Genomic DNA, 22,225 nt, shown 5'->3' on the forward strand with positions numbered 1-22,225 from the left:
ATTCTTTGTGGCTACAGTTGGAAAAACAATGCGCGGGCATCCTAGTACAAACTGGAGTTACTATTGCACTTATTGTAGTACCTCAATTAGTATACCTGTTTCGAATCACTATAAATGGGAATCTTTGATATGATAAAAAAAAACTACTTCTCACTTTTGTAAATTTATCGAAACAATTCGAAAGATTGCAAATTTGGTAAGTTTCTATTTTCTCATAAACAATTTAAACCTAAACATTATTATTCTATTAATAATAGTGCATTTTAAAAAACTAATTGTAACGAAATAACCTTAGCTAGAAAAATTATTTGAAAAAAAATGACGTATATTATAACAATCTTTTGATATATAAAAACGTATAAACTGACGTCAAGATATATCAAACACATAAATATGTCTCGAAACTATTTACATAAAACAAATTTAGGTTATTTTTATAGAATGATCCAGTTTTAAAAGAGTGCTATAAAATTTTCCATTTAAAAGCGGTATGAATTTCAATGAATAAGTCGTAAGCCGACACTTAGCAATGATTAGTCTATTATTGGTAAAAGATAATGTTAGCAAGTTGATGTATAGAAAAAAAAGACAGGTACTTTACAATAATGTATGATACGATTGTTGATATGACAGTCCAATGTACTCATGTGAATTGAGCAAGAAGTGGCGCCATTGAAAGACGGTCCTGGCGTCGGGGGGTAGCGGGAGTGGGGGCTAAGGGTCTGGAAGATGGAAGCGACTCTCGCTCGAGCAGTTAGTTGCCTTTAATCGGGCCTAAAGCATAGACAGGGCTACTTGTTGGTCGCCACGGTATATTCCTTTGAGCCTTTCCCTCTCGCTGAGAATGAACAGCTTCAGTATCGTGAATTTTTACCGTAGTAGTATCTTTTCGTGTGTTTTAAACAAAAAAGGTTATCAACGATTTCGAAATTTTCCCTGTTCGAGAAACATTAATCGTGTCTGAGACTTTTTGAATAAAGGTGGTTATTTTTTTTTTTCACCGTATTTATATAAGTCGCGCATTCTCCATAAGAAACGCGCCGGGAGAGATTCTCGGGGATTTTTTTTTTTTCTTAGCAGCCGGAAGGCCGGTTGCTTTACATTTAAATTTAATTATAAAACGTGCAGCGATAAAGTGCAACTGTGATTTTTGAATTTGGATTATTTCAAGACATCAAACAAGGTTAGTATAACGAGTTGACAGTTACTCATTCTTGAATTAAACCGGCTATTGAAAATGGTGGCGCGTCTTGAGATTTTCGACGGTTGGCGGAGACGCCGGCCGGCATATTGTTGCCGCGGTGATTCTATATATGCACTATAAAAAAAGTAGATCAATAAAAATTTTTCTCTTGATTTTTTTTGCGAATAATAATATTCCATTAGTTTCAAATCAATTGTGACGCTTGTCATGAATATTGTTGCAATTGTCGCGGTTTAATAATCAAAAAGTGAGGGGGGAGGGGAATTAGTTTTTTTTTATGGCGCGACATTACATTCGTTCTTCGCGGTTTTGTGATTTCTCTATCTTTCTGTTAACCGTCATTTTAGGAATTTCGATCTTAACTGCAGTGCTCGAGGCTTTCGACAGGTTTGCAAGATTAAGGTTAACATGCTAAGCAAATCGTGTCTTAACTGCTTCTTGGAAAGAGATCTTTTGCATCTTCTTTTTTTTAAATCTCTGCCATTATTTTTTATGTTTTTTTTTTAATCATTAATTTTTGTTACTGAATTAATGTGGTGAAATTTTTGGAAATGTTTTCAAAAATTTTTCAACAAGTTTATTTGATTGAAATATTTTCAAATTACCACCTTCCATATATTGAGATATCCGAAAGTAAACACGTCAGATTATTATATACACCTTTTCTTAATTTTACGGTTCTATCTACTGTAATCATAAATAAAATAGCTTGTCAACTTTCTACTGGATAACAAAAACTAATTACAGGAAATTATCTTTTATTATTTGCTGCAAATTAAAATAAAATCTACCGGTTTTTAGATGTTTTAATAATATTTGAATTAATATTCGACAAGTGGTAATAAAGTATAATAGTAATTGTGGGCGTTTCTTTCTCTCCTGACGTTTCATTACGATAATTTTTGTCCCAAAAAAAAGGGAATTAAAATAAAATTGTTAAAAATTAAATAAAGAACTTTTTTTAATATTCGATCCTGAAAGTTTATGAAAATCTAGTTCAATATATTACAAATAAAAGAAATTGAAGGGTTCTTATCAGCATCCAACTTTCTAAATTCAATTGCTTTATTTTATATATGAAGCTTTTCTTAGTCGTTTTCACTGGGTATGGTGGCATTTCGTCTATCAGCTGCTGTCGTCCTTTAGGAAATTTTTTCGATTGACGATAAAGAGTTGAAACTCAGCTTGTGTATATATTAATTGTCGGCGAAAGTCCAGGAACTTCTAATCTTTGGACCGGTTTTATATATACACTTCGTCGCGTGGGCAGGAGAAAAAGAAAGAAGTGAGTGGAAAAGAGAGATCAATATATCGCAAAAATATGCACTAAAATTTTTTTATTTTCAAGATTCTTTAAATATCGAAAACTACAAATATATCGACATTTTCTCTTTAATCGGGCTGAAAATTTTTTTTTTTATATTCCCGGGCAAAATTTTTAGTTTAGGTTATCGTGATAAGGTTTATTAATGGAAGGTGTGTCTGTAAATGTTGCTGGCATATCATTTAGATAACAAGATAACTCAGGAGATTCCCGTTTCATTTATTTAGATTATTTCCAGTATGACCAATATTATTTATGATGATCGTTATTTACGGGCAATGTGCTGACAGGATTATCTACTCTGCAAGCAGATGTGTTTGAATTTGCCGGGCTTTTTTTTTTTTCTTTTTCTTCTCTATACATTGTAAATCTAACATGCAGAGAAAATTTCTCAAGGATTTTAGAATGTATATATATATATATTTGCAGATAAGAAAATAATATAATACTTGGGAAGATATAATAATTATAACAATAAACTATAAATGTAAAAAAAAGAAAAATATTGATAAGTGCGCTTGCTATTAAATTTTTAGAAATATACATTCCTAGTCCACGTGTGTGTATATAGTGGTAGTAAAACCGTGACTGATTTCATTACCACCGTGTATTGTATAAGAGATCGTGACCCGCTTTGCTCGTAAAGATAAACAAGTAGAAAGAAAACATGAATTGCAACACTGTATATGCCGTGCTCTTCGGTTAATTTGTGAAGGACGCTGATTTCTCGGGGGGTGAATGAATAATTGGCGCCTTTAGAGCTCTACCGTGAGCTTTAGTGATAATCTCGTCATTTTTATTCCCTCTTCTTCTTCTTCTTCTTCTTCTTCCGTCGTTCTTTTACATAATTTCTTCTCATGATTCATCGTTTTAGCGGGAGGAAAATCAAAATGACAAAAGAGAGAGAGAAAAAATAAATTCATTGTTGACGACCTCACACTCATAAATAATAGAATTGACAAGTTCAAGTGCATTTTAACGAAAACTTTTTTTAATTTATAAAAAGAATTATACTTTTGAAAAAAAATTCTTAATTTCTTTGTTTTTAAAAAAGATGTGTTTTTTTTCTGTTGCCAAAAGGTGATCCCCCCTTCCCTTCGTGTGGAAAAGAGAAATATGAATAAGGGAGAGAGAAAAAAAGGATATGTCATTGTTTTTCTTCAACCATAAGTTTTTTGCGGACGAATGACTCACAAAGCTTCTTTCAACCCCCCTTCTTTAGATTTCCTTCTCTCCTTTTTCTTTTGGAAATTTTTTTTTGCCTCTCTTTCTCTCTTTTGCTGAGTTGCCGAGTTTGGATAAGAATCTTGGTCCTCGCGATCTCTTCTTTTATATATTTGTGTGTGTGAGTGTGTTGCACGTTAATTGAAATGGGCTTTTGAACGATTCGTGAGAAAAAGCAATTAAAATGCTTGTTTCGATTTCGCAAATCATCAAAATAGATTTTAATATTTGATTTGATTTTTAATTGATTATTTTTTTTTCTTTTTTTTTTTAGTGAAAAATTAATGAAATAAAAAATCTGTTTAGAACTATATTTATTGCAAACGTTAAAAAAAGAGAGGGAAAATTTGTCTATATATGCACAGCTGCTGTGAGAATTTTAGTTACCTTGAAATTGAATTTCATGTATGTCAAATGACGTAAATAAATATAGAAACAATATTATAAAGACGCGGTAATACAAAATGGAATATTGTTAAATATGTAAAATAGATAGTGCTCCTATAATCAGCTAATTACCTTGTTTTGTCCTCTTTCGTCCATCGATCGTTTACACGTAAATATATATATATATATATTAACGAAGATAAAAGTATTACAGTAGAATTGCTCTTGACACACGATATCGACACATTAACAACATTATGTTGTCAATCTAGATTTTCAGGGCGAGAAATGTTTTCTCCTTTTCTAAACCGATATTTTTTTTTTGTATATATGTGATATTTAATACCGGTTATGACTTATGATGATTCATTATAATATATGTGATCTTTGTTGTCTGCTTTAGATAAAAAAAAATTATCGTAGTAGAAATAAAAGTTAAAATATTTATAATAAACTTATGTTTTGATTAATGATAAAGTTTTTTTCTAAAGCCAATTAAATAAAAAGAAAGTCTCCCCTCGACATTTAAAACTAATTTTTTTTTTCTGAACCATCTGATTTACAAAATTTATTAACTGCCAAAGTGTCGGGGAATTTTTAGGTACGTTTTTTTTTTGCCGACTGTAAAAAAAAACGGATCCTTGATCAATTCGACCATAAGCGCTGATTTCACTTATATGTAGTTGAAAGGAGAAATAAATCTTCTCCCGCGGCGAAGAAATCGACACTCGAATAAGCAAGAAAAAAATCAAATAATTAAGACAAGAATTAGTTTTAACCCCCCCTTTTTTTTTGTCTATAATTATGTATATTGAAAACAATTTTTTTTTTTGCAGACAAAATGCAAGTAGTATGGTCAGCAGATGGTTTTAGTGCATTTGATTTGCATTTGGATAGTGCAACAACAGTAGTATCGGATGATGTTTGGAAGAAATTCGATCTCGATCTTACTCAAGATTATCAAAAATACAGTGAAAGTCCAAATCCATTTGATGATTTTCCATTTTTTGGTGCTGATTGTTTAAGTTCATCAGAAATTAGACATCATGATTGTATGTGGGCTGGTCTTTGTATCAGTAAAGAACACAATAGTACAATGGCAACGAAAAAGAATCCAAAAATGCATAAAAAAGCAGTACCCGCTGGTCGAAGTCTCTTGATACCAAAAAATGAGACATCACCTCATTTACATCATCAACAACAAAGTCAACAACAACAACAACAACAACAGTCATTTTGTCGAACAAAAAGTTTAGAAAGTGATGGAGATTCAACGAGACCTGAAACACCACAAAGTACTGATTCTGATGCAGAATCAGATTATGAACCACCAATTTTTAGACACGATCAGATTAGCATCAATGAAAAACTTTCGGAATGTTTTCCCGATGCTGTTGTTAAAGCTGCACCTGTGAGCGTTGTCACTGGTCAACAAGTGAGAACACCAAGGAAACCAATTAAAAATGAGAACATCATTAAGGAGGAACCTGACATCAGGCATACACTCAGCGATCACTGCTATCATCTTAATCAACCTGCAGTTACCCAAAGGCTCGAACATCTTGGGGTTCAAACACCTTCCGAATCCGGTAAGTCTTAAAAAATTTGTCAATTATTATATATTTTCAACAGATGATCTTAATTTTTGTTTCTTTGTTTTGCTAATTTTACAAAAATGAACCTACATTCCATTTAGTAGAATTGTATTTTCGTTAGAATCATCAGATTTCTAGAGTGGAAAATTCTAATCTATTTTTATCTTTTATTTCTTTCTTTTCGTTCGTGGTTTTCTTTTATCTCAATTAAAAATGTTTAAAATTATAATTGGTTTATTGTGGAAGAATTATTGTTTGTCTTTTTGGCGCCTATATATATATATGTAATACGGGAATATTATTTATGACATCATATTAAAACCTTGGTGAGAAACATATGGGTTATAGAACCACCACGTGTAATCTTTTTGTGTCTATACCAAGGTCACAATTTGGAATGTTTCTTTTGCTATACATATATATATATACCTGAAAAAATGTCAAATACAATTTAAAATTAATGGAAATAATATTTGATTCAATTTTTAAAGAAATTCAAACATTTCAAGAACTTTACAATGTTTTAATAATGAAGCATTTAAAAATGCAAAATTTGTTCCCATCCGGTTGACATATGGGACAATAATTTGAATTCGGCTTATATTAATTCACGAGGAAATAATACTCAATAAATTTGGGTGCCCGCATATGGTGGTTTTACTAATCTCTCTCTCTCTCTATTTAGTATACCGATTGTCGAGAAGTCAGTTCGAAGACCTGGACACTTATACTTAAATTACTAAATGGGGAGAGAGAGACAGACAAATAAGGATGTAATTTATCGGGTCTTTTTACTTGAACAGGAAGCTATGTCTAATCTTTTTCTATTATTTGCATATATGAGATTCTTTTGATTCTAAATAGTAAATTCAAAATTTCTGTTAATCAAAGGATTAGCGTGGGATATATATTATATACAAAAGACCATTGCAGAAAATAACGAATTGATTTATGTTGTATTCTGAAACAAATCCATCTGTCTACCCACATGAAATATCAAGTCTCCTTGTCAGGAAATAAATGAACTTCTCTTATATATATTATGTGGGTGATATTCCTTCAACCAAAAAAAAAAACATGCGAAAAATTAAATTGAATAGTTGAAAAAAAAAAATATTAAATTGACCAAATTTGCGATCTGAGGGTTTTAAATAGAAATTACAGAAATGGTATCTCGTTCTTTCTGAGAATTGCTAAGTTCATCCTGGCCCAGTATCTATCTATATCATTGCACGCATGTTACTCCCACAATATATATTAAGAGAGGCAACACCAATGGTGGCGCCACGTTGCGCAAAATGTTAAACACACAACTTCACCTGAAAATGTGTGTTGCACCACATGGTGACATCGAGACGCCAGCACCGACGACGACGTGTCACACTACGTAATGTGCCGTCGTCGACAACACATGTTTGGTTATCACAAACACACACACACATAACTGACAAGTCGCAACTCTAAACTCTGGGTAACATTACTAGCACTTAAAACACGTGACTCATATATAACAACTATGTACTTGCAATACACACACACACACACACTATCACGGATGTGAAAACATTCTTTCCAACCTAGGCGTGGTGCATTGCACCCGTTTAAATGACTTTGAATATAATCCAGAAAAATTTCTCTCTATTATTAATTTCTTATCATTTTTCAAATAATTATGAAAATTTTGAATAAGTTCTTAAAATTATTATGCTAGAAGTATTATTTGATATAAATTTTTAAAGTTCATACACTGGAAAAAAAATTTTAGTTAGAATAAGCAGAATTTTGGTTATTCTAACTACCAGAATTCTAGTTAGAATAAGCAGAATTTTGGTTATTCTAACTACCAGAATTCTAGTTAGAATAAGCAGAATTCTGGTTATTCCAACTACCAGAATTCTAGTTAGAATAAGCAGAATTTTGGTTGGAATAACCAGAATTCTGCTTATTCTAATCAGAATTTTGGTTGGATTAACCAGAATTCTGGTTGTTCCAAGTACCAGAATTCTAGTTAGAATAAGCAGAATTCTGGTTATTCCAACTACCAAAATTCTAGTTAGAATAAGCAGAAGTCTGGTTAATCCAACCAAAATTCTAGTTAGAATAAGCATAATTCTGGTTATTCCAACTACCAGAATTCTAGTTAGAATAAGCAGAATTTTGGTTGGAATAACCAGAATTCTGCTTATTCTAACCAGAATTTTAGTTGGATTAACCAGAATTCTGGTTGTTCCAAGTACCAGATTTCAGTTAGAATAAGCAGAATTCTGGTTATTCCAACTACCAGAATTCTAGTTAGAATAAGCAGAATTCTAGTTATTTTAACGAGAACTCTAGTTAATACAACTAGAATTCTGGTTAACTTAACTATAAAATAATGTTAAATATATCTAACTAGATTTTTTCAATGTATAATAAAAAGTTAAGGAAAAAAATGTTTTTTGGAATATATTTCAATAGAATTTCAAAAGCAAAACAATAATAAATTCTGAATATTAACAAATTATTCAAAGAATGTTTATCACTGCTAACAATGTATTTCTGCGTTTTTTGCATAGTGATTTTTTTTCAAGTTAGTCATAACGGGGTGTAATTTTAGCATTGGTATATATATGTACTGTATATGTACATAAGGTTAAGATACGATTTTCTTCATGTCGGGGGAAAATTACAGTGATTATAAAATGTTGAATATGTTTCACGTGACGACGACCTTCGCATCACTCTCTTGAGAGAGTATATACCAACAATATAAATCCTTGCCTAATCAATTGGGGACTAAAGGTCTTTTGTTACCATTTTAATGTCTCATCTCAAGTCTGAAAGGTCATATAAAAAAAGATTTTGTGCATCCGTTTTTATTTCTCTCATCTCTTCTTTTTTTTTTTTTATAATTGATAAAAGTGTCGTGAACTTTTGATTATGGTTTTAATGGAAGATTTTTTTTAAAACTTATGTAACATCTTTTCTTCCTTTTTGAAACTTCGGTTAATTTTTTTAAATTCCAAACGTTTAAATCTGGATAGGTTATTGCGATAATTGGAAAAATCATTTATAAGTTTCTCTGCGTAAACGATTGTGAATAATTACTTATGTTCTTCAAAGCGATAAGTTTCTAGAAATATATATCTTATGTTTTCTGTATATATATATATATATATACAAAAGTGATAAATTTTAGTCCATAGATTTTCCTTGAGATTGTTTATCCTCAAGTTTTTTTTTTTTGCATTTTTATGCTAAAGCAAAGTAATTTTTTCCTTCTATATGTAGAAATTAGAAATTAAAATCGATTTTAACAAAAATAAGGACAAAACTGTGTCGAGTCATTTTGCATGAAAAAAAAAGGAAAACGTCAAAATCATTGAATTGTGAATTTCTTTTTTCTTCTCCCTTGCAACGCGAGGTGTCACATTTAGTTCTCTTTTGTTCTTTTCCCATTGAATGCACGATCTCGCGATATTTAAGAATTTGCCATTTACAAAGAACCGGTCTTTGCGCAAAAGATGTATACGCGCGCATCAATTCAATTTCGACCTCAAACGATGATGATCGAATATATAGTAGGACCATGTAATTCGATATATCTCTCCTTGTCACGATTTTGTTCTATAGTTCGGTAGTATAGTCGGCAAAATCACTATAATTTGATTCCTCTCACGCTCCTGTTGCGCTCTGTCAATATTTATTTGTCATTTAAAAAATTGAGAGACAATTATAGAATTAATATAAAAAATTATATATTTATAAAAAGAAATTATAAAAGTAATTTTATTTTTGTGCTAAAAAAAATTTGTCCGGCGGTATATTTGAACGACGCATGCGTGATAGATCGATTGAGCGGAAAGCGCGGGAACTCGAAGGTTATGCAGAGCGAATGACGTCATCGGTACACGGCGCGGCCGGCCGGCTTGCGGTCAAGCGTGGGACCCGACGTGCTTGTTTAAATGGTCAGCGGAATGCGGTTAGCCCTTTTTGCTATCGCGGCTCGTCGCTGCCTCAAGTAGTAGAAAGAGTGAGAGAGAGGGGGGGGGGCAATCAGGAGCGAACGAACCCAACTGCGGACCCCCTACTACGATATACCCAATTCTTTCAAGGTTTTTTCTCCTCGACAGCCTCTTTTTTTCGCCTCACGCCATATAATCTATTGACGAATTTAATATACTATATAATTCTACTATAGTAAAAATTTCGTATATTTTCAAATAAAAATATATCGATAAAAATAGAATATGAAAAACTGGAATTGTGACCGGATATGCGTCCGATATTACCAGTAGTCGTAAACAGTGTGTTAGAAAACACTTTTATTTTACCCCATTTTTATAGTCTTGTGTATATGTGAAAGATAAGAATATGTATATATATATATATCGAAGTGAGACAATTCTATAATAGAAGCCTCTTATATTTACATTGATACGCCTGCGCTAGACTGGCGCCGACATTTGAAGCAGAAGACCCGATAATTTCCAAGCGCCGCATAATTGCGCAAAGATAGGTAATGGAAAAAAAAAGAAAAAAAAAAGATATTCTAAGTAAAGCGGCATGACTAGCTAGAATTCCTTGAAACTGGTCGAACCGGCAAATACAACCGCGAATTGATTGTTAGATATATATGTTACGTCTGCCTTTTTTTTTTTTTAACTAGAAAAACCTGTTTTTTTTAAAACCATAAAGGGGGAAATTTATATTTTCGATTATTCTGAGAATATTTTTATCTTGCGCGAATTAAAGAATTTTCATGAATGTTAATGATTTTTAAATAAAACGCTTGAAAGAGAGATTAAACTTTTCTATAGCTGAACACATTTTGCACGCGCTCTGCCGTCAATTTTGGGTACTACAAAGCACTGTATTTTCTATTTCATGAAATATGTTTTGATTGTACCAAAAACTGACGAGTGTAAAATAAATATATAATACTCTATAAATCTGAATCAGTAGAAATTTTACTAATTCAATCAGTATTTTTCATTTTAACTGAAGTTTCAGTTATTTTTTGAAATTTACTAATATAATTAGTGAATATGCAAGCAATATAGAAAATAACTTATGTAAATCAGTAATTTGTATATAACATAACCTTTAAAATTAACTATTAAATCAGTAGATTTTGTGGCCGCCGCCATATATTTATATTACTGATTCAATCAGTAATTGATATTTTACTAATTGAATCAGTAAATTTCTACTAATTGTCAGTTGCTCAATTCTCGCTATGGCAATTAGTAGATTTCTACTGCTAATCAGTAAAATATGACTGATTCAGATTTAAAGAGATAGTGTTCTGCTAAGGATTAATATTTTTTACTTATTCCTTTTAGGAAATTGTTTTTAAGCCTATTTTTTTATGTGTTTCATAAATGTTTGTACCATAGCTATAATAAACACGTGCTCTAATGGTGATTCCACAAATGCATTTTTCGCTTAGCGTGTTTTATGAACAAAAGAATAGTAATTCTTTTGTATTTTACCGCTATAGTGTATAAGCGTAAAAACACACGCGTCTTAATTTGTGGAATCAGCATAAAGAAAATTTTTTATTTGTTGCGTGTACACATATATATTATTAGATACGCATGTAGGCGATGGGGCTCTGAAGCTTAATGGAAAAAAAAAGAAGAAGGGAGTTACTAATTGATTCCGTGTACTCGGGGAATTCTCAAATGTATATATATATATAATAACAAGTCTTGAATGAGTGTCTCTCGATCATGGTTATATATTCCTTTTTGAACCGCACCTTTTAGGTTCCGTTTCTTAATGCAAATTTCATACATTCAAAAATATGCAAGTACGTTTACATTTGTGTTTGCGCTTCTCTACGTTTCTGGAATTTTGTATTCGTATACGCGATGGTATGCCTAAAAAAAAAGAAACTGATGCCAATGTAAAAATTTTGGAAACCAAATCGTAAATTGCAGATGTTTTAAGAGAGGGTAGTATACTTGTTACTTATCTTTTCTTTACAAATACTATATCACGGAAAAAAAGAAAAAGTAATTCTTACTATTTTCAAAGTAAAACGGAAACTGTTCGAAGTTTCTGCTCATCTCTGGCAACTTTTAGTCTAAAAATAGTAAAATTCACTACTTCTGTATAGTTTTTACTGTTTCCGTATAGTAATTTTTACTATTTTCGTAGTAAAAGTTGTCAGAGATGCGCAGAAACTTCGAACAGTTTCCCGTTTTAGTCCGAAAGTAGTAAAAATTACTTTTTCTTTTTTTTCCGTGTATAATTTAGAGTTTAAAAATGTTATATAATCGAAGAAAATGAAAAGATAAAAATTCACCAAGAACTGATCAGATATTTTCTTTTAAACAAGTGGAACACTTATCATTATCGAAGGGAAATCGAGGACGATGTCGCGTTTAAATTGTGCAAGAATTTTTTTTTTCCTCGCGGTTGTGCAATTTATTCTTGTTAGTGTGTTTTCTATTGCAATAATGAAAAAGGAGACTAAAGTGCAAATAGTTTGAAGTATATTAGTGAGTTATAATCAAAAATTCGAAAAATTGGAAGCGCGTGCCATGCGTTAAATCGTTTCTTTTAAAATACAGGAAGTCATTAACTATATATAATGATGTGATTTCGATTTTAACGCTGGGACTGTACTTGAAACCGCATCCCCGAACGTGATGACGCAATTCATTCATATATATATATATATATATATATATATATATAAGTTCATTCATTAACTTTGCACGCGTGGGAGAAAGAGAAACATATAGTATATAGATAAATTCCGCGGAAAAAATAAAAATTGTTAGATAAAAAAAAATTAAATTTTTTTTTTCAAATCTGTGATTATTTCTGGTATGTAATGTTGCAAAATATATGATGAGATAGAATTCACATAAAATTTGCCGAAACAATTTTTGTTGGGATGATAAATGAGAAAGTCCATTGGGAAAAACATTGACAGTTCAACGAATGAAGGTTTGATCTAGGAATCAGAATTTCAAACCGTTTAGACTCACAAAACCTTGTTTTGGAATGTTGATCGTGAATTTAGGGGGGGCGGTTTTTTCTTTCACGTTAATTACGAGTCCAAAAATCAGATTATAAAATTGCAAAAATAGTAATTGTTTTTTTCATTTTGCAGCAATTTCTCGCCTCATTTGGTTCTCTCATTTGGTACGGTTCAGTTATCTTTTTTTTTTTTTCTTTTGGAAAAAGCGTCGAATTTTTAAAAATGAGTTTAAAATTAGATCCGAGTCCTTTCTCTTTTCATGTCTATGGATGTTTATTTTCTTCTTTTTGACTTCTCTATATCATCGTCACACTTTGAATTTGGTTTGTCTTTTTTTTCATTCTTATTACATTTCTTCTCTAACTAACACTCTATTTCGATCTCTGACCAAGTGGCATTTTCTCTCTGAGTCAATTTCCTACTTATAGATATCCCATCTCTCAACTGCTGTTACTGCTGCTGCTGTGTGTTTCAATGAAGGAAAGTATCGCGATGTCGCAGTTGAATGCACCTGAATGGTGTGTAGGTGTTGAGGTGGTTTTTGCGCGCTATACGTGGGTGTTTTTTTTTTCTTGTATTAGTGTGCAATATTCTCGACGGAGAAAAGTTTATATGTAGGTAGAGAGGTACCACTTTCGTAACTGGATTGGGTTTCTGAGACAACGAGGGAGGACGTGTTGTATGAAACCGTGTGGGCTTTATATAGAATTTACTGTATATATATATATATATATATATATATGTATATATCTATGGAGAAATGAGCAAACCAGGAAGAGACATGTTTCTATGACTCAAACTAAAACGCATCTCCCACTTTTCCTTTTATATAGATTTAGTTTTCTCTCTTTCTCATTGTGATACGTGACATTTAATTAACCTTATTTCTAGAAAAAAAAAATTTAGAGGACAAGTAATGATTTCTTTTTATTTAAATAAATTGAAAATTATTTTCAAGCAATTATTGTATTATTTAGTAATTTAAAATTGTATGTTACAACTTTATTTATATATACTGAAAAGTGAGATTTCCTATCGGAAATAGTTTTCCTCATTTCGATTCAGTTGATTGAGTACTTGCGGTTTATACCGAAGTTAGAAACTCGGTTTATACAATCACTTGTATATATATATATATCCCATTTCAAAATCCTTTCCGACAGAAGTCTATATAATCGAAAAAAGTTGATTAGTCTATATCTTTCTTTAAATAAAATCACACCCAAAAATATATATTTTTCTCTCTATAATTTCTGATTTTAAAAATTCATAAACCATAATTGTGACGCTCCACGAGAGAAGGGACCTATCCTCGAAATAACATTAGGCTCAGTTTTCCATGCACCGTACATGAAAACTAAGCCTAATATTATTTTGGAGATAGGTCCCTTCTCTCGTGGAGCGTCACATATATATGAACCATTTTTGCTACACGGAAAAAAAGAAAAAGTAATTTTTACTACTTTCAGAGTAAAACGAGAAGTAAAAAACTTCTGTTCGAAGTTTCTGTGCATTTCTGACAACTTTTACTCCAAAAATAGTAAAATTCAATATTTCTCTAGTTTTTACTGTTGCCTTAGTAATTTTTACTATTTCTGGAATAAATTTGACTATTTTTGGAGTAAAAGTTGCCAGAGATGCTAAGAAACTTCGGACATTTCCCATTTTACTCTGAAAGTATAGTAAAAATTACTTTTTTTTATCTTTTCCGTGTACCCGTCTTGATAGCAACTTATCGTCTATACCTCCAAAAAAAAAAAAAAAAAAAACAACTAAGCTTCGTTTTAAACAAAAGAAGAAGTCTTTTTGGGATTAATTTTTAAATTACAGATTTAATTTATAAGACATGAGTTTTTTTTTTTAATTTATGAATGATTAATTTTAAATCATGCTCGTTTTTTTCGGATAAAAAATGTGTAAAAAAAATTTGAAAGGTGGCAAGAATTGCGGTGTTGGGTTGTGTTGAAGGCGTTCGATATCATTGTGGACGAAGGGCGTCGCGACGCCCCTAAAAACCAAACGGGGAAGAAACCCTCGTTCGATCCGTAGCGACGCACTTTTTTTTGCGTTTAGAGGGAGGAATTGAGAGAAAAAGTGAGAGAGAGAGAGAGAGAGAGAGAGAGAGAGAGAGAGAGAGAGAGAGAGAGAGAGAGAGAGAGAGAGAGAGAGGGAGGGAGGGAGGGAGAGAGAGGGAGAGAGGGGGAGAGAGAGAGAGAGAGAGAGAGAGAGAGAGAGAGAGAGAGAGAGAGAGAGAGAGAGAGAGAGAGAGAGAGAGAGAGAGAGAGAGAGAGAGAGAGAGAGAGAGATAAAAGTCATCGAACTGACCTTCAAGGTCATGCTTACGAGTCTGCACGTGCTGCTTGAAATCGACATTGACCCCACTATATATATATATATACGATTTTGTCATTTCGTTTTCCCACCATTTTTTTTCTCTCCCTGTAAGTCATCTTAGCCCTTCTTTCTCTCTCTCTCTCTCTCTCTCTCTCTCTCTCTCTCTCTCTTGATAAATAAACTTTCCACAATTGTCCATGTGTCGCTTCTATAGACAAGTGTTTCATAAAAAAAATAAATTCTTTTTTAATTTGATAACAAAATTTATATAAAAAATTTTTTTTTAATGTGATATAAAAATAGATCTTATATAAATTATTTGAATCTTGCTTCCTGCTGTTGAATTATCTCATGAGGTGATAAAAAAATAAAATTGTAACGGAAGCATTAGTTTCTTTTTTTTATAGTTTGGTCATTTATATATGAAAAACTTTGCAATAAAAGAAACAGTTATCGAAAAGAAGATATTTTTTTTTTTTGTGAAATATGAGATTTGAATATAATGAAAGGGAAAATTATTTTTAGAAAGATCATTTATTATATAAATTAGACTGACATGCTGCACGTGTATATATATATATATATATATATGTATATGCAAAACCCTCTGTAAAATTCCTTCCTCATTGTATATAAAGAAACAGTTAAATTTCTTCCGTTTCCGTTTTAAGGGCTTCGAGAAAAAAAAATATATATATATAAACAGTTCTAGTTTTTAGGGATTATAAACAAATTCTTAAGTTTCTGATATAAAACAGTAGATCATAAATAATAGTCTAAATATAATAAAACTGCGTTTATAAATAAAAAAAAAAAAAAATTTGTATAATTTAGAATTTACGGACAATTTTCTCAAATAAAATTTTTTATAATTATTATTTTTATTTTTGTTTATAGGCTCAACTGGGTTTAGTTCAGAAACCGGTAAGTTCGAAAGAAACAAAGAAAAAAAAAAAAAAAAAATTATTTCATGGTTTATTTTTTTAATAGAAAAATTTTTATTGATTTTTAAATTATTAAAGATTTTTGGGTTAGTGAGCATGAATAGATTATTAAATTACAGTAGTTAGTATGTACATGACACTTTTTTTTTTTTGTTCATAATAATTAAATCTAAAAAACAGAAGTTTTTTTCCGAAAAAACATTTTTTCACAAAATGTGAAAAGAAATAAAAAATTTGAAATATTTTAAATGATGATAAATTTTGAAAAAATTATTTCTTTTTCAACCTTTATCAATGTCATTCATATAACGTGGTTGATAATTTCTTCTTTCGTTAAATCATTCATTATATTTGTTAAACGAAACTGTAAACGATTAAGTCATTCATAAATGATTTGTAATGAAGTCTTTGAAATAAACTAGTTTGAAAAATGACAATTTAACATGATGCGGTTATCACAATGCAGATATATAAATATATATATATATAAATAAAAATAAAAAAATATTTATAAATTATAAATTTTATATATATATATATATATATAATTATAATTTTTGTTCTAGAAAATTTTTATTTTTGATAATAATTTCTTATCGACATTATTGATTAATGTTTTCCTTAATTTTGGGAAATTGATAAAATTATAATAATTTTGTCATCAATACATATGGATTATGTAATTTTTTGCAATATTTTAAAGGGATGCGAATTGCGACTATTTCTATCTTTCTCTCAAGTCCAATGACCGATTTTTCGTATTATAGTACATTATATAAATTTGTGTGTAATTCTCACACATGTTTAATTTACGGAAACGCCCACAATATCATATAACACGAGAAACTCTTGTGCGTAGACACGTGGCTTAAAGAGCCATACGGACTTTCAAGGTCACGCATATTTTTACTTTCCCAGTGGATGTGCATGGATTTATGCGTCACGCGTCGCACTAAATTGGATACGAGCATTTAAAATGACTCCGATATCTTGACGCGTTAGTCACCATCAAAATCTGCATATATATACACCTTTCAATTATTTGTTAACAATTATTAAAATAATTTTTTTTTTTAACACCAAATTGCAAAAACAAAAAAAATTTATTCAAAGAAAAGAATTTTCTATTAAAAATAAAGTTTTTCAAATTTTAGTATAATAGTTGATTTCTTTTAGAAAAAAAAAAAATTTTATTAAACTAATTTTTTTTTCTTTTTAATGAAAAAACTAGATAAAGGGAAGTTCAGCTGATTAAATAATATGTTGTCACACATTAAACATTTATCAGGCTTCCTCATATATGGAATTTTTTTTCTTTGAAAAGAATTTTATTTTTAATTTTTTTTTTTGAAGAATTAATCGAAACAACACCTGTTCAGAGGTTACAGGTTTTTTAAATTTATTGAAATTTTTAAATATTAATTATAAATTTTGAGGCCAATGGCCTTTTAAACATTTGGCGATTAATATCGAATAATTTATCATGATAACAAGAAACTAAAATTACAGATTATTGCTTTAGTGATTTAAAAAAAAAAAAAAAAAAAAAATCGTTTATCTAAAACCTTGAGTTTTGAAGTATTAATATAAGAGTAGTATATAACCAAATATGGGATAAGGAAAATTGTTTTCCAGCCTTGGAAAATTTGTGATAAGTCTAGAATTGAAGAAAAAAATATTTTTTCACTATTTCATCATTTTCTTTTTTTTTTTTTTTGAGAAGATAAATTTTAATTTATTTAGTTTTCTTTTTTTTCTTAGTGTTGTAATTTTTATTTTCTAATTTTATCGAAAAAAAAAATGTTTGCAACGTTTTTTTGATGAAAAAAAAAGCCAAAAGTTCTGAACGTTCAAATGAATGAAATATTTTTTTCAATTTAAAAATTATTATGTCAATGTAAAATAAAACAGTGAATTAAATAATTATTAAATTAATAAATTTTTTTTAGGTATTTAAACAATATTTTGTAATAAAATTCGTACTTAAAGAAGTTCCAAAAAAAATTTTGTTCATTTGAACGTTCAAAACTTTTGGCTCATGAACAATAAAAAAAAATTATACTGAAATAAGTTTATGATAAACGATTTTTGAAGAAATTTTTTTTATTAATTTTTGATTGAAAATTTTTTTTTTTTTTCTATATAAAATTGAAAATTAAAGAAAGTACAAGACAATTTTTTTTTTTTTTGTTACAGAGGAAGAAATTGACGTGGTGTCCTATGAGAAGCCCTGTAGACAAACGGTCGTTTTACCCACAATGCCAAGTATAGAAGTTGAATCGAAATTTCAAACATCAGTGGTAAAAACTGTTTTAAAAGAAAAGCCAACAAGGCCACGTGGTCGACCGCCATTAGCAGCAAATGCACGAAAACGTGGTGCACCAACATCAACGCCAATAACACCACCGGCAGAGACAAAACGTTCAAAACGCAGTAGTAAAACAGCAACAACATCGCCATCATTGTCATCATCATCGTCGTCGTCGTCGTCGTTGTCGTTGTCACAACATCAAAAACGCAACAAATATAGTGATATTGATGATATTCCATTAGCGCCAACGAATGGAATAAAATGTATTCCACCATCAAGAAGTTCATCAGATTCAGAGCCAGACACTGAAAAAAGAAGTTTGCACAATAATATGGAACGACAAAGGCGGATAGATCTGAGAAAAGCATTTGAAGATTTGAGACTAATGGTACCAGGTGTTGAACGCAATGAAAAAGCTCCCAAAGTTTCAATATTGAGACAGGCAGCTTCCTACTGTGATATGCTTTATAAGCAGGATCTTGAGATCCATGAATTACGATTAGAACAAGAGAGGCTATTAGCCAGGGTCTCTCAATTGCGAAGAGAGTGTCGTGTCGCACGTTGAATGTCTTGAAAAATATACATAGGGATTCATTTCATAATTTTTTTTTTTTTCCTTCTTTTTTTTTTTTCTTGTTAGTGTTATATATAGCATTTAATACGGCTGTGGTTCAGATGTTTCGGCGCTCTGAATCCGAATTTTTTTTTTTTTTTTTTTTTTGTACAGGATTCATTTTTTTTTTCCACAGACCTCGAAAAAAGTGGCTGGACCACAGAGGCATTACATACAGTTGATAAAAGAATTTTTTTTTTTTTTCCTTCTCATTTATATTGACTCCTGATCTTTATGATATTAGATCTCTGTAGTGAGGAGAAACTGTCGCGTTGATTTTGTTTCTTTTTTTTTTCAGTACGAATTGAAATTTTTTTTATAATATTTAATATTAATATTTTGATTCAACATAATGAATTTAAGAAATTATGATAAAAAAAGAGTACATATTTTGAATATTGATTTGTCTAATGATTTTTGAGTAATAAAATTGATTTTTTTTTTTTAATTTAAGAGACGATTTTGAATATTGACAATATTTTCGAATTTGATATTGCGAATTTTTTTTAATTATAAACATTTTTCATTTCTATAAAAATTTGTCAATTACTCACAAAATCATAGTTTGTTTGTTTGTTTTTTTTTTGTCAATATTCAAAATCGTAAATCTTGATTTTTTTTTTGGTCAATTGTGAAAAAATTCGTACTGGAAATGGAAAAATGAAATAAAAATAAATAAAATGAAGATTGCTTCCTATTATCTTTGCTAAACTCTCTCTCTCTCTCTCTCTCTTTTGTCCTGAGAAGTATACATATTTTTCTGATTATTTGGACAGAGAGGGGAATTATTGCTTTATAATAATCCTCTATGACGAGGTTATTATTTTTTTTTTGTAGTTCGGGGCCTAATAAAAGAGATATACACTTTGTATATAGAAATAAAAACAACTTTCGCGAAGTTGTCGACAAATTTTTTTGTCTTGATATATCATATAAGTAGATAGGTACAAAATAGATAATGAATTATTTTGTATTTAATGAAATGATGATGATGATGATGATGATGAAGAAAAAAAAAATGTGTTTACATTTCTAATAAGGAAAGAATTTTTGAATTTCTTTTTTTTTTCGTTTGTTTGTATGGAGCAATCGCTGTGCGATTTGCACATTATTAGAAAGAGGAAAGAAATAACGCACAGAGAAATGTTAAACACAGTAACGCGTGAGTCAGATAGATAGGTCAACTATTATATATATATATATATATATATTAATAATGAGCATTTTGTTTGTTTTTCTCTATTTTTTTTCTATTTTTTTTTTTTTTTTTTTTTTTTTTATATATAAAATAACTTAATTTTGGTCTTTCAACGCCATCACATTTATCCATTTGTGTTTTTAGTTTCATATATATTTTTTTTTTCAAAGAAAGTGAAAAAAAACAATTATTGTTCACTGGACTTGGAGATCGGTGAGTGATTTCTTTTTTTTACAGTAGGCTGGACCAAAGTTTGATTAGTTTAATAAAAAAAAAGCGATTTTCTCGTTTTGAATAATTTTTTTTTTTTTTTTTTTTTTTTTTGGTAGATACATTTTTTATACGTTTGCTCTGGTAAAAATTTTTTTTTTTTTTGAAAGATTTTTTAAGTAATGTTAAAAAAAAAATATATATATATCGTCATTCATTTTTAAATCCCTTGTCTAGTGATTAGAAAAACAAATTGATACGTAAGAATATCGATTGATATATAAAAAGTTTTTTTTATAATTTGAAATTTCGATATTCTTTCGTGGCTTTTGGATACGTTTTTTTTACGTGTATATTGTATATATATATCTATAGTTTGATACACGTACTTGTACATAAGTTTTCTACATATATAAAAAATATATATGTATATCTATTACATTCGCTAATCAGTAAGTAATTACTGATCAAATATTGAATGCTAATATTATTATTATTATTGTTATTATTTTAGTTAATTATACCATTGCATTGATGTTTCTTACATACGACTTTTTTACATTATTGTCACTTATAAGGTTTTTTTTTCTTTTTTTTTTATTTTTTTAAAAATATTTTCGAAAAAAAACGAACTTTAATTAGAAAGAAATGCGCGTATCGACTTTAGGTAATTTATCAAATCGGATTATTACCAACGTATATATATACATATATATATATACACACATAATAAAAATAATTCTAAGGTGATCGCAAGTGCTGTGCGAGAAAGGGAGAAATAAAAAAAAAAAACGAGGAAAGAGGAGAAAGTTATGGAATAAATCGAGAGAGTGAGTGAGAGAGAAAAAATGTGTTCATTATATTTATAGATAACAGTATTCAATTTTTAAACAATTTTTTTTTTTCAGTAAATGCAAAAGTTGAAATAGAGAATGTATAGTCACAGATAAATATTAATCAATTAACACTGGGAAAATATTTTTATCAGTCAAATAATTACTTAACAAATTAGATAATATATATATATATATATATATATGAACAAAAATTTTTCTTCGTCAAATTAAATATTTTTTTTTGCAAACTTTTATAATAAATTTTTCTTTAAATCCAATAAATTTTTCCATTTGATAAAATTTTTTTTTTCTCTCTCTTTTATATCAAAACTAAAAATTTATGAAATATTTATTTGATTTGTCAAAATTGATAATAATTATTTTACTAAAATAAATATTTTTCCAGTTTTTATATACATTTACAAAAAAACAATACACACACACACACAGGCGATAAAAATTTATGGAGAACACAAGTGCGAATGAAAGTAATAATGAATGTTTGCAGTGGGAAAAAAGTGAGTGTGAAAATTTTTCGCGTACACAATTTTTCAAAAAAAAAAAAAAAAAAAAAAAAAAAAAATAAAAAAAAAAATTAATAAAAAAATAGATATAAATTTTAAAAACTAAGATTCAACTGACAAAAGCCTAAGACCTGAACAGTAACTGAAGTGCTTCATATATAGATATTATATTTTATACAGTTTAGTACACGTTGGTTTAGCCAATGAAGATTGTAGAAACGCTAGTAATTCAACAACGAAAGGCGCTATCATAATGAAAAAAAAAAAATTCTTATACCCGGGAAACAAGATTAATAATATGACCGTTTCATATCTTTTAACATTTCCGACCCCCCCCCCCTTGCCCCCCTCTTTTTTCTTCTTCAATTATTCTTACCGGAATTTTGAGGAACATGTTTCTTATATATAAAAGAAAAATATACCAAAGTCATAATCAAAATTTACATTCCCTTATTTTGTAATTTTTTTTTTTTATATATATACATATACACTTTGTCATTTTCACATTATAATATATATATATCTATATATATATATATATATAT

General features: G+C 29.5%; 1 protein-coding gene across 2 annotated transcripts; it reads left to right on the forward strand.

The window, feature by feature from the left end:
* The first annotated feature begins 742 nt into the window (after window positions 1-742).
* Window positions 743-21,763, forward strand: LOC127288774 (myc proto-oncogene protein). 2 transcript variants are annotated; one of them, XM_051316416.1, is made up of 4 exons: window positions 743-1,183; window positions 4,976-5,728; window positions 15,942-15,968; window positions 18,185-21,763. In XM_051316416.1, the coding sequence occupies exons 2-4, from the start codon at window positions 4,981-4,983 to the stop codon at window positions 18,862-18,864; spliced, it is 1,455 nt and encodes a 484-aa protein (XP_051172373.1). In that variant the 5' UTR covers window positions 743-1,183; window positions 4,976-4,980; the 3' UTR covers window positions 18,865-21,763. The 2 variants fall into 2 exon arrangements, with proteins under 2 accessions (XP_051172373.1, XP_051172382.1); XM_051316425.1 differs by lacking the exon at window positions 15,942-15,968 and having other exon boundaries at window positions 744-1,183.
* The last annotated feature ends 462 nt before the right edge of the window (window positions 21,764-22,225 follow it).

Source organism: Leptopilina boulardi, unplaced genomic scaffold, assembly GCF_019393585.1.
Source record: "Leptopilina boulardi isolate dan_hultmark-lab unplaced genomic scaffold, ZJU_Lbou_2.1 LbouV2_123, whole genome shotgun sequence".
Taxonomy (NCBI): domain Eukaryota; kingdom Metazoa; phylum Arthropoda; class Insecta; order Hymenoptera; family Figitidae; genus Leptopilina; species Leptopilina boulardi.